The sequence below is a fragment of the Eurosta solidaginis genome, chromosome 5, assembly GCF_040869045.1.
Source record: "Eurosta solidaginis isolate ZX-2024a chromosome 5, ASM4086904v1, whole genome shotgun sequence".
In the NCBI taxonomy this organism is placed as follows: domain Eukaryota; kingdom Metazoa; phylum Arthropoda; class Insecta; order Diptera; family Tephritidae; genus Eurosta; species Eurosta solidaginis.
In genome coordinates this window covers 251,730,118-251,744,325 of record NC_090323.1, presented here as the reverse complement: position 1 = coordinate 251,744,325, position 14,208 = coordinate 251,730,118, and the positions used below count along the sequence as shown (strand labels likewise).

At 39.0% G+C, this 14,208-nt stretch overlaps 1 protein-coding gene across 1 annotated transcript; it reads right to left on the bottom strand.

The window, feature by feature from the left end:
- Positions 1–3,584: 3,584 nt before the first annotated feature.
- LOC137253213 (GATA zinc finger domain-containing protein 14-like) lies at positions 3,585–7,709 on the bottom strand. Its single transcript, XM_067789759.1, has 2 exons — positions 7,551–7,709; positions 3,585–5,231 (listed from the first exon to the last, which is right to left on the bottom strand). The coding sequence occupies exons 1-2, from the start codon at positions 7,579–7,581 to the stop codon at positions 3,802–3,804; spliced, it is 1,461 nt and encodes a 486-aa protein (XP_067645860.1). The 5' UTR covers positions 7,582–7,709; the 3' UTR covers positions 3,585–3,801.
- Positions 7,710–14,208: the final 6,499 nt, after the last annotated feature.

Here is a 14,208-nt window from a genome sequence, read left to right as displayed (position 1 = left end):
AAAATTTTTAAAGGATTAGAAAAAGAAAAAGAAAAAAATGGAAAAAAGAAGAAAAAAATGAATATAATGAATTAAAAATGTGAAAAAAAGGTAGAAGAAAATTGAAAACAAATATGTAAGAAAAAGAGGGAAATGGGAATAAATTTAATTTAAAGAAAAATTAGGAAAAGTACGAAAACTGAGTGCGCGTGTTGTTGATCTAGCGATAAGGACGCTATCTCAAGGCCTTGTGCTATCGATGTTGATAGTCCTCTGCCGGATGTAGACCCCGTACGTTCCGGTAACAGGCACCATTAAGGCTCCAGCTCGATCATCTCGGGGACGATTTAGTATGACCACATGAAACCTTCAAGGCCACCCACCCCCTAAGTCCATTAGGAACTTGAGGTCGCCAAAACCTCTGTTGTTGAAGTAACAGGATTCGCCACAGCTAGGTGAGGTTGACAATTGGGAGAAGCTATATATTTGGCGCTGGCAACATCTTGAAAGGGCTGCGCTACACAACCCCTTGAATCAATTTGGTATTTTAGTCGTATCACGACCTGCTGGGGCATTTGTTGGACGATCAAACCTCAAACCAAAGAGGATAAATATAATCACCCTTATCTCGAGTTTTATTTTCACCCGAAAATATTCAGTTTTTGTTCACCCTATCGCAGAGGGTTGCGAAACAATTTTTCATGTTCGAAAAAGATTTCACCCTATCGGCAACTCTTTGCTCGGGCGAAATGAACAGCGGGGAAACCAAAATTTGTTCACTTATATTTTACAGGCGAACGAGAGGAAAACAAAATGTAATTAATTTTTTGTTTTGAAATTTGATACTCTTATAATTATATGTACTTCTATTATTAGAAATAAATCAATAAATAATGTACAATCGGAAGCGGAGTGGAAAAAAGTGAAATTCCTGTTTGCTAAGTATGTAAATTCTATTTTTTCACAACGTATCAGTCGACCAAGTCGGGAAGGCTACACAACCTTCACAAATCAATCTTCCGCTGATCTCCCCATCCCGACTGATGTCCGACAAAGCGAGCGTGCGTTCTGCAAGGTCATCGCTTCAGCATCTGCACGCTTTAGGCTGAAGGCGCAAACTTAGCAAGAGAACGTGACCTGGCGAGACATCTCCACCCTAAATACTAGGATAAATATTAGGAATCTCAACTTGGATATTATGGGGCTGGTAAATGAACATAAACGTACCAAATGCGAGGAGCATCTAAAGAACTGAAACCTCTCTGCGGGTGTTGGTAAATTGTGGTCAACCATCAAATCCTTGTCTAATCCAACTAAACAACGATGAAGTATCCATAGAAGAAATGGGCGAGCGCCTTTTGCCGATAATTTATAAAGCATTCTTCTGTGGACAAAGCCAGACGTCGTGCAAATAGACGGGCATATAAACACAAACACGACGTGCCATCCATTACCATCACCCCCACAGGTTGAAGCAGCCATTCAGAAGGCCAAGCCCTCCAAATCAATAGACTCAAACGAAATAGCCATGCCATTGCTAAAACACGGCGTTTCGGGAATAAACTATATAACGTACGTTTCCAACCTGTCGCTAAAGTACTTTGTCATTCCTGAACAATGGAAAATGGTTAGGGTAATTCCACTACTAAAGCCTGGCAAACTAGCAAACGAAGGCGACCATATCGAGAGAAATCACTCATTTCGCCAGTACCGAAGACATTGGAAACCGTTTTGCTCCCTCATTTCACGGCATATTTTCGTTTAGAGACGCACCGACATGGCTTCCGCAAAAGGCACAGCACCACCACGGCGCTAAATGCCATAAACACCCAGATTAATTACGGACTAAATCAGGAAAACCCCATCAAGACGGCGCTCGTGGCTTTTGATACAGTCAACCACGGCACGCTATTCCAAGACTTAGAAGGCTTCTCCCTTATCTAAAGAGATGGACCGCAAATTATCTGAATGGTCGGCAAGCGTCGGTTCAATTTTGGAACGAAATCTCAAAACTAGGAAAATTAAACAGGGGGTAACGCAGGGTGGTGTCCTATCCCCGATGCTGTGTAATTTATACATATCAACACTCCCTCCCACACCAGAAGGATCATTTCCTATGCCGACGACAGCACAGTTGTGGTAATAGGACTTGGCCCCTAAATTGATGAATTAGTTTATAAAATAAACAGCTATTTCCTCGATCTTTCTAGTTTCTTCACCTCGCTTAACCTGGCATTATCACCAACAAAATTAATGGACACTCTGCTTGCGACGTGGAAGGAACAGCTGTCGGAAATATTGGACGTTCACGTCGATGGTGTAACACTACCGACTGTTAGTCACCCAAAGATCTCGCATGCCACCGAAATTGTATCTAAGGTTAAAAGCCGCAACAAAATCCTTAAGTCGCTTGGCGGCAGGACCTGGGGAAAAGATGAAACGTTGCTTACCACGTACAAAGCAATTGGCAGGGCGCTCATGAGCTACGCGTCACCAGTTTGGTCGCCTGGTCTTAAAAACACATACCGGAAAAGGCTGTAGGTCTGTCAAAATGCTGCTATCAGAACTGCAACCGGAGTCTCTTTATGACCCACGAACAGCACCTACATAGTTAGGCCACGGAGATCAACATTAAATAGCAAAACGAAATGCTGAACAGACAGTTTTTGCTAAATTGTCACAAACCAGGACATATTAGCAAACAGGGAACTTCTCCATAACCACTATGACGAGATCTGGCACCTGCCAACACAGCCGTTTGATCCAGACAAGCATAAGCAGACCCTAAGCCAAATCCACACAGGATCAGTAAACACTTTTGCCAGGACGCGCCCAGTAAACCCTGTTACCCTGTTATTAATATGCAATATCCTACCCTTGCAGAAGAAGAAAACACACTACCAAGGGAGACAGGAGTCACCCTGGCCCTACTTGGTTCTGGATACTGTAACAGGGTAAACTCTTACATGTCCTCAATCAGCCCCCGATTCTCGCTTGAAACGCTGTTTCCAAAGCTTTAACCTCGAGAGGAGTTTAATACTGTGGCGAATGTTGACATCATTAGGCTGCTAGTAAATAATCACGCAAAAATAAAAATGTGAAGCAGCCACTCGTATATACATGTACACATTAAAGCTAGCAACACTTATGTACAAGGCAACGAAGAGATCTCTCACACACACACATGTGGTCATCAGCCGAAGAAGTTGCTCACACATACACCCGCGTATGACTATGAGAAAGGCATAAACCATAAATATACATGTACCAAGCAGGAGATTCTAGAAGGTGAAACGTCTAGACCTTTGGAGAAATATGCTGACGAGGCAACAGAGAGTATAAAAGCAGCGCAAGCTGAGGAATGACTAATCAGTTTGAGTTAAACGCGCTATCAGTTGCGAAGTGAAGTATAATTTTGAAATATAATTGTACTACTCCCAAAGTTGTCTAATAAAGACCGTTTTGCAATACAGAATATTGGAGTGATTTATTCAACAGTTTCGCGATTCGAACGTTAGCAGAAGGTGCAATAATAACCAGGATTTCCCCAGAATTCGTTACAATACATTAGCTACGCTCTAATAAGAAATTAAATTCAAAATACCGCAGTTGCTTAAAATTTTCTTTATTTACAATTTTTAGATACAAACTCAGTTTTTCAGAACGCCTATACACTACGATCAAAGTTAAACAGTGACACTAATCGAAATCAGAGTTCAACTCTAAATATATGTACCTTAAACTCGCACTGAAAATCTATCCTAAGTAGTACATACTTTAATGATGACGTTTCTAAAGAAGAAATAAGTCTCTTTTAAAGTATTAAACAATGAAGAGATTGGCATACGGATTTGAGTAGCCAGCATAATGAGCCGGTGCTTGACGTTGAGCACGTGCATATCCATTTGGATTCCACGATCCGCTTCCAGCTAATGGTGCCAATGGGGTGTTCCCCGAATTAGAACCGACACCTACACTTTGGGGCACACCACTAATGGGTTCTAATGGTGCCGCACCGGGAAAACCAAATACTGTACTACCGGGATTCCAATTTGGTACCACATTGCTATCACGCCTATTATTAATGGGAGAATGTGCTGCAGGAGCTCCACCATTGCCAACAGCTGTATTTTGAGGATTTGAATTCCAGTTCGGATATGAATTGCCGCCACTGTGACTCCATTTGTTAGATGCTGGATACAATGGGTTAAGCCAACCCAAATTTGTTTGTTTTTGTCCACCATTTGTGAAATTGTTTACGTTACTACCTATGCTATCACGTCCATTATTAATGGGAGAATGTGCTGCAGGAGTTCCACCATTGCCCACAGCTGTATTTTGAGGATTTGCATTCCAGTTGTGATATGAATTGCCGCCACTGTGACTCCATTGGTTTTGTGGGTTGTTATTGCTGTAATTGTTTGGAGATGATCTACCACCAATACCGTTAGATGCTGGATACAAATTTGTTTGTTTTTGTCCACCATTTGTGAAATTGTTTACGTTACTACCTATGCTATCACGTATATTATTAGTGGGATAATGTGCTGTAGGAGCTCCCCTATTGCCAACAGCTGTATTTTGAGGATTTGCATTCCAGTTGGGATATGAATTGCCGCCACTGTGACTCCATTGGTTTTGTGGGTTGTTATTGCTGTAATTGTTTGGAGATGATCTACCACCAATACCGTTAGATGCTGGATACAAATTTGTTTGTTTTTGTCCACCATTTGTGAAATTGTTTACGTTACTACCTATGCTATCACGTCTATTATTAGTGGGATAATGTGCTGTAGGAGCTCCACTATTGCCAACAGCTGTATTTTGAGGATTTGCATTCCAGTTGGGATATGAATTGCCGCCACTGTGACTCCATTGGTTTTGTGGGTTGTTATTGCTGTAATTGTTTGGAGATGATCTACCGCCAATACCGTTAGATGCTGGATACAAATTTGTTTGTTTTTGTCCACCGTTTGTGAAATTGCTTACGTTACTACCACTGTTTCTTTGCCCCTCTGGTACTTGAAAATAAGGATGTGATAGACCATTATTCAATCGCGCAAAGTTTGAGTTTGTATTGTTTGGGTTGCCAGTTGAGCCCAAGTTACGCCAATTTTTCCATCCATCATCTCTAGACTGAAAACTTATATTATTTTGCAAGTTATTTTTGTTGAGATCACTTCGCGTCCAATTTTGCCAACCACCTTGGGGCATACCATTTGCAAAATATTCCAGACATGTCCACAGTACAACTAAATAAAAGTGGAGAAAGGTGTTATTCATCGTCAAACAAACATTTACACTAAGGAGAAGCTTGAACTGATTGCTGATATAAATAATTTACCATGTGTACGGGAGCATAAACGCCCGTTGCCGTGGCTCGAAGAGGGTAGAGAGACGTAGGAATGAAAGGGTTCTTGAGCGCAATACAAAGATTTAAAGCTTCACATCTTCTCCAATCCAATTTTCGACCTCACCTACGTGAATTCTGGGAAAAAATGGCGACCCAAAGTTCCTAATGGAACTAGGGGGTGGAATTACCTAAAAGGTTCAACCGAGTCCTATCAAATCGGTCCCGAGATGATCGGGCTAATACCTCATTGGTACTAGGAAAGGACCCTCAACACCAATAAAACAACCAAAAGCTGCGGGGAGTGACTTCAACGTTAAAACAACAACAAGTTGTCTAGTTTGAATAAAAATACATAGGGTAGAACGGCATTAGTGTGGGAAACTTTGGATGCTGCCTGATGGAAAGACTCCTCGAAAATCCTAACAACTTCTGGCGGATGACGAAAAGTTTCACGAGAAGGGTAAGCTATTGCAGGAATGACAATGGAAAGTTGGAATATAATGTGGAATGAATTGACCAACTCCCTGCTAGTTAGCGAGGAAATTGACGAACGCGAAACCCCAATCTCTGGCAAGATAATATACGTTCCGACACCTATAATGAAGTGAGAATGGCTATCTTGGTTAAAAAATAACTACCCGCCGTATTATGACGTATTATGGTTATCCGCCGGGCTTTACAAAATCGGAGCTAAGCTCTCTTGCGTCATGGAAATTATCAAAAAAGGAAGAGATGATTCTTGAAGTTTTTGAGAGCAATGTCTTCTGAAGGGGTTATGAGTTTTCATGTACTACCAACGTGGAATATCGAGTTTTACGCACAAGTATAAATAGAGTGCACGAAATAAGTGCAACAACTTCGCTGGTTGGGTACGGTTATTTGTTCCTACGACAATTCTGGTAGATCTAGCACAGAAAACATATTTTGACGACCTCGGTAGACATTTGTAAGTCATGCGACTTGATTGAAACAAAAACCTTTTAAAATCACTTTTTATATAGATCTACTAAGGTAGTTTTTTAAATCATTAGGTTTGGATGATATGCAAGTTTGTCGGTAAAGAAAAGTTGAGTGCTCTACTGTATTTCCCTTGATATTTCCAGTTAGCGCCAGTTACCACATTGAAATTGTGACTAATACGGGACGTCGAGGCCGTTGGCGGCCACCGTGGTGTGATGGTAGCGTGCTCCGCCTACCACACCGTATGCCCTGGGTTCGCACCCCGAGCAAAGCAACATCAAAATTTTAGAAATAAGGTTTTTAAATTAGAAGAAAATTTTTCTAAGCGGGGTCGCCCCTCGGCAGTGTTTGGCAAGCGCTCCGGGTGTATTTCTGCCATGAAAAGCTCTCAGTGAAAACTCATCTGCCTTGCAGATGCCGTTCGGAGTCGGCATAAAACATGTAGGTCCCGTCCGGCCAATTTGTAGGGAAAATAAAGAGGAGCACGACGCAAATTGGAAGAGAAGCTCGGCCTTAGATCTCTTCGGAGGTTATCGCGCCTTACATTTATTTATTTATTTACGGGACGTCGAGCTAAAAGGCTGTCGAAACTGGTACCTAAAATCCACAGACCTTAAGCGTAAAAAAATCATTTCCCAGCTAGTACCATAAGGTGCTGATACGGAGAGTACTGCCTTCATATGCAACAAAGAACTACGGCAGTATTAACTCCACTAAACCTAAGGACGAATGCCCAAAGATCTTCCGAAAAATGTTTCCCTCGAATGTGTGATAACTTGGGCTTGTCAAATCCTTAAAATTAAGTCAAGTAAACTTCCAGTTGAAAGACCAAATTATTTTGTGATGAGGCACTGTTTCTCTAGCGGCTGAATCCTCTATGTAGCCTCTAAAACTGTCAGAAAGAGAACCAAAACTACAATATTTGCAGACGACTTATTGCCGAAGGACGCACATCTAAGTATATATATATTTTCGAACTAAACTGAGCACGCTCCTGACATATCATTGTCATATAGAGTTCCACCGGCTCTATTTTCAAAGGGCTTAGGAAAGCCATTACAACCTGAGAATTTTGCGGTTTGAGGGTAGTGTCATATAAATAACTTCTTTTGAAGACTACTCCTTCGACTACATCAAAGTATTTCATCGGATTTAGAATAACTTTCAGGAGCTTTGTAAGTCAAACCTTTAAGTGATCTGAAGGTATAGTAATAATAACAGTTTTCACACATGGCAGAACTTTTTCTTTAGCACCTACCCGCTAGTACTGAAAAAAACTTCATTTTCATTAAGCTAGTTTACTCTGTCTTAATCCTTTGTAAAGCAAATGTTAGTTAATTCCGTTTGAGAGACTGTTGAATACTGAAATGGAAGTGGACAAAAAGTTATGGGCGTCGCGAGTTTTTCGTACACAACACAATGCATAAAAAACACATTTGCATACATCAGAGGCGTCCCCTTAGGGTTGCTGGTGTCCCTAAAAACTAATATAAAATATGGATACTAGGGTGGTATTATAAAATCGATGTCGGATTTTTTTTGCGGGCACCCCCCTAAAATATTTAAGTTTGTTTGATTTTAAGATTGCCAAAGTTTGAGCACAGTTAGAAGATGTTAACTCGTGCCACTGGGGCCTCAAAGCTTGGGGGGAAAGCAGTATGAGGAAAAAATAGATACATACCTGAAATAAAAAAAAAACATTGTTGTGGGTCTAAAATTAACGGTATAACATAGCAAACATATTTAAATGAAATGGGACTCCAAAGTACAAGTATTTGTCCATAATAAGCATTATAATACAAATCACGCATCTTCGCTCTAAGGGGTACCAGGTACCGGTCACGTTTTTAGGGATAGTGGCTTCATTATCTCGAATTCTGTACAACTTACGTATTTTTTATTGGATTTAAAATATTATTAATGGTGTCGCCTTTAATTTGACGTATGACATGGGCACATAGCTTTAGCCGTTCCAGAGACATGTATCGCCGAAGTCACCAAACTGCCAAAAAATCGAGATTTTCAAAACTTTGAGGCCCCAGTGACATGGGTTAACATCTTCCAATTGTGCTTAAACTTTGGCAATCTTGAACTCTAACAAAATTTAACATTTTAGGGGGGTGCCCCCAACAAAATTCTGACATTTTTTTTATGAGATAAAACCACTCTAATGGATATATTCTTGAACATATAGCACTCTATCAGTTATATCCAACTGCTTGTCAAAGTAAAACTGGTGATGTTCAATTGTTAGGACTTCTGAGGACTTTATCTCACATGAGCAAATGGCTTTGCGAACGGCTTGACTATCATTTAGTATAGTGATGTTCCCATCGTCTTAACGGCTACCTCCTTCTAAAAAATGATCGGAAACGCAAAATTCTCCGTCTCTAGTCCCATCTGGAGTCTTTGGAACGTCCGTATACCACGTAAGTGCATGAGAAAATCTCGAGCTTTTGAGGCCACGCAAGGTGTTTGTCTTCAAGTTCTACTTTAAATATCTTTTCAAAGTAATGTTTTGCCGGGGATCTTCTCTACATTTCGGAAACGCGATGTCAGTCTTTGAAAATACCGTACTTTACGGTTGTAATCAGGATTATTTCGGTCGTCTGTTCAATAAATATAAATAGTGGAGGTGCGCATCACCACATGACGTAATAGAAAGCTTTATAGCTTCAAAGCTTCCGCAACCCAATTGCCAACCTCACCTACGTGAGGGGAATCCTGTTACAAATATGAATGTATCATACACATATTTAGCAGGCGAGGGTCTGGCGACCCCAAGTTCTTCATGGAACTAGGGGGTGGGGGGCGGGATGGCCTACAACGTTTAATGTGGTCATATAAATCGTTCCCGAGATGGTCGGGCTTGTACATTAATAGTGCGTTGTTAGCGGAACGTAGCGGATCTTTATCCGGCAAAGGACCATCAACATCGTTAATACAACAACTACAACAACAGCGCATACACATGTTGGGCTTTAGATCCTGAGTGTTTTCCTCACCAAGCCAGTTATCGATATGTACCCGCGGCAGGTATGCCTGTCGGAAGAGGCGACTAAAATACAAAACTGATCCAAGGGTTATGTAGCGTAACACTTTTAAGGGGTTGCCAGGGCAATTTAGCTTCTAGACCCAATTGTCAATCTCAACTACCGGTGGCGAATCATGTTTCTTTAGCAGCAAACCAAGTTCCTCATGGAGCTAGAGGGTGGGAGAGCGGGATGGCATATAAGGTTTAATGTGGTCATAATAAATCGTTCCCGAGATGATCGGGCTAGTACCTTAATGGTGCTTGTAGCCGTAATGTACCCGATTTGCATCCGGCAAAGGGCCATCAAGCGTTGTAAAGCTTCGATCACCCTTCTTCCAGCAACTTTCCCGGATTTTAAAACCTTTTGTGATCCAAGAAATTTGTTTACTGATAGATTTTGAAGGTTCATATTTATTTCCGTTGCCGGTTCTAAAACGCTCTACCTCTAGCAATGTTCCATATATCCAGTACATTTTCATTTGGCAATCTTCACAAAAACTCTGGGCTACAGCGCTTCCTAACCGGCAGTCAATATAAGCTGATATTCCTCCTCTCAGCTGTCGTTACGTGAATATGGAATGGCGCTCCGTGTACATTTTGTTCGTTACGACCCTGTCTACATGTTTAGACTCGTGTTAGCTTTTTATCTTGTTTTAATCAACAACAATTCTATTTACATATGTTTTTAAAAAGTCAGAGTAAATATTTAACTGTTTTTCTTGGGGCTCAAGCTTGTTTACGCATTGGCTTCTGAGGAAAATAATATTCAGTTCGTATCTTTATCTTCCTAATTCCTTTTTTATTTGCTACAAGGTCATGCTGTGAGTCATTGCTAAATCCTGCTCCCAGTGATAAATAATTCTCCCATTACTCTGAAAATATTGTTTTTGGTGAAATTTACTTTTCAGGTTTATTTAAGCTGCTATGGTAAAATTTTAATCACACAATTTTGTATGCAGAAATTGTAGCCATATTCTGTCCCGTGTGGTAACACAGTTAAAATCAAAAAATGTGTAAATTATATTTTTTGCGAGTTAAATTTCTGGTCGATTTTGTGATGTACAACCAAATTTGTGTTTGAATGTCAAAAAATGGGCTCAGATAAAAGCTGCCTATTAGAGTGCACTTTAAACTGCTTGTTATATGTGGCCCGGCCTATGAAAAGGTGGCTTATGACTCAAAAAAGAAATTGCGAGAAACAGCTGTTAACCGTCATAAGCCACCTTTTCATAGGACTGGTCACATATATACTTTTTTTGCATAGGTACATATGTGACCTGGAGTCATGAAACGACCCTATTGTGCGAAAACAAGTTTTCGAGAAAAACGCGTTTAAAGTTTTTGTTTAGCTTGACTCTGTGTAGCGGCCGACCGGCCGCCCGTTGTGAACGAGTTTTGTAATTAAAATTTAATTAATTTCCCGATAGCTACAAGCTTGAATCCTGCTATGTAGTTCAGAACCCGATGACAATGCAATAATAAGAAAAAAATACTCCTATAGGTGGCGCATGGATCGAAATATTTCAAAAAATCGTATTTGTGGTTCGGTTTGGTTTTAAATGCGATTTGTGAAAAAACTAAGAAAGATAGAAAACTGCGGTTGTTCCATTGAAAAGAGCGTTAAATTTCCTAAAAGAATCACTCAAAAAGTGAAGAACGGTATTTTCGCACAATAGGGCCGTTTCATGATTCCAGGTCACATATATTAAGTTTGCGGGGCGGAATTTAATAAATTATGATCTAAAAATATGCTGTGCAAAATTTTACTTGAACTGGATAACTTTTAGAACGTGACAGTTCAGTGACAGTGACAGTTGCATTTGAAAATTGTAAAAAATAATATACATAATATAAAATTATTGATAACCGTTAATTTGTTAACTTGTTTGTTACTATGTGAAAAAACTTACAATATAAGATTATGAAAGTAAAAATTTTAGAATTTGTATTGGTTAATTAAATAAACATCTTGGAGATATTCGTGCATTCGAGAGACTGAAGGTGAAAGGCGACCCTATGCCCATAGATTTACGAAATCTGAAATATCTTTTCAAAACGCTAGAAATAAGCCAAAGTACGGTTAAGGACGCGACAAGTTTTTTCAATGAATATTTTTATGACATTAAAAACACATTTTTTGCGAGACATACCTCAAAGTAGTAAACAAAATATGCATACCTTGAATTTCCCATACGTAAGCAAAATCCGGAAACCCCCTTTTTTATAAGCGGATACATATATTTCCATAGAGTACGTTTTTGTGCTTCTTACGATATACAAATATTAGTTTTATTGAGAGAAATATCTAAGAAAAAATACAAAATAAACCAAAAACTTAAATTTTTGCATTTTTAGTAATCGATCGTTTTCTTTACTAGTTTGCTTGTCACTATGCACAAAAGAGTATTAACTAAGAGGCAATAAATGTATACATAATAAATCCATTGAAGCTCGGCTGAGATAACCCCATTTGACCCATTTCGAGACCAGAAAATATTTTTTTTTTTTAAGCAGTTAAGATTTACCATATGTGCGTATAACATCCTCAATTGTGTAAGTGGCATTTGTTTTATGTTTGATTTTTGAAAATGTTATAATTATTGTTTTTGTTTTGTTTTGTTTCACAGTCCTGATGATGACTTCAGACTGAAGTCGAAATATCGAATATAAAATACAAATATAAAATATTTATACTGCGTTTTTTTTTGGATAAGGCCTCGAGCTCATAAAATCTATATATATAAAAAGAAGTGTACATTTTGATTGTCACTCCATAACTCGAGAACGGCTCGACAGATTGCCATGAAATTTAGGAAAGATACAGGAAGGAGAGATGATGGTTAGTTGATTTTGAAATCCCAAATCGGTTTAGCCTTTCTTGAGTTATGATTTTTTTTTTAGAAAAATTTAATATATATTTTGGAAGCTCTTTTTTCTGGACCGCAAAGTTCGAGAACGGCTGAACCGATTGAGATGAAATTTTGAGCATAGATTTGGTCGTGGCTCGACATGGTTATAGGCTAAAACGATTCCAAAGATTTAGAAACGTCTTAGATATATCGACCAAAATGTGGACCAGGGTAACCCTAAAATGCGGTCATGCGATATGGGTATCAAACGATAGGTATGGACGAGGGTTTTAATGTAGAGTTGATTTCCTTTCAATATCTATCATAGTTTGCGAGATATCGGCCAAAATGTGGACCAGGATAACTCTATAATACGTATATAAAAGAAAGTGGTATTAGTTACACTATTTATAACACAAGAACGGATGAACCGATTTAGATGAAAATAGGTGGAAAGGTAGCTTAACACCAGGAGGCGGATATAGGATACTTCTTATCCCGTTCTGTGGATCTAGGTAATCCTGGGATGTGTTTGTACAATATGAGTACCAAATGGAAGCTATTTATGAGCACTTTAATACGGGATATTTTTCGTACCCCTGTGTGACTAGGGTCTCGAGATATAGGCCAAAACGTGGCCTCGTGTACCCCTAGACAGTGTATATATATATATATAAAAATCAAATTCTGTATGTGTGTGTGTTCGGTATGGAAACATATTTCCGACACTTCAATTTCGATCAACTATAATGTTTTAGGCTAAAAGTAATTTCGATATATATAAAAGGGGCGTGGCACCTCCCATACAAATGAAATCTTTGGTACTCATAACTCTGAATGTATACATGTCAGAACATTGAAATTCAGTAAGGAGTTATATGAAGTGAATTTTTAACACCACCAAGAGAATGTGGAATTAGGAAAAAGGGGGCGTGGCACCTCCCATACGAATGGAATATATCATACTGCATATCTCTGGATGTAGTAATGGTAGGATAATGTGAATTGGTAAGGAGCTATATGAGGTTAAGTCCTAACACCTCAAGTAAAATGTGGAATTGGGAAAAAAAGGGGAGTGGCACCTTCCCTACAAATGAGGTTTTTCAGAACTATGGCTGCCGTACAAACTTAGATTATTTTAACACCTAAAGTTTGACTGAATTGTTGAGTTTGGCTGTTATTCCTTTTGAAGCTTTAGTAATCTGCCGCCGTTAGAAAAATTTCTTAGCTTCAGTCTATCTACATCTATATATATCGAAATCAAATTCTGTGTATCTGTGTGTTACCTATGGAAACGCATTTCCCACTCTTCAATCATCACCAAATTTTGGCTGTAGGTTTCTTCGATCAAGACGAAGGTTTTTCATATTTCAGAATTAAGAATTTTAAATTGAAATTTTTTTTGGCTATGCGAACGAGCAATCTTAGGTCCCAAAAATGATCATGTTAACAAAATCAATGATCGCATTCAAAACCAAATTCCTGGTGAAGTGACGAAATGTAAATCTATCGACACAGTTACAGATGAAAATCAAATTGTGAATTATCCAATTGAATTTCTAAACTCTTTAGAACCACCAATCATGCTTCTTCGAAATTTAGACCCACCAAAATTGTGCAATGGAACCAGACTTTGCGCTAAGAAATTAATGCCGAATGTAATCGAAGCAACGAAGGACAATCGCTTACTGTTGCAGGATTACATTTACAGAGTCCGTGCTTTTCTCATGGCCACCAATCATGCTTAGGTTGCTTGCTCTAGAGTTGGAATGCCAACAAATTTGTTTATCTTTGCACCGAACGAAAAAACCAAAAATATTGTGTACCCACTTATATTACAATAAGATACAATAATAAAATGGTTTAAATGAAAATTTCACCAAATATGCGTACATAATTCGATTCAATTTACAGAACAATAAACTAAATTACCAAAAAACAAAACAGAAAAAATTACACAACATTCATTCGATCTCAGGCGTTACAACGTACGCCGGATAAAGCTAGTAGTTTAATAAATTTTAAAGATTAAA

Bases quoted from the DNA above. Each gene is read 5' to 3' on its own strand.
- LOC137253213 (XM_067789759.1), bottom strand. From the start codon at position 7,581: ATGAAAATGAAGTTTTTTTCAGTACTAGCGG. The intron at 5,232-7,550 runs GTAGGTGCTAAA...ACTTTTATTTAG, and splicing joins GTTTTTTTCAGTACTAGCGG to TTGTACTGTGGACATGTCTG.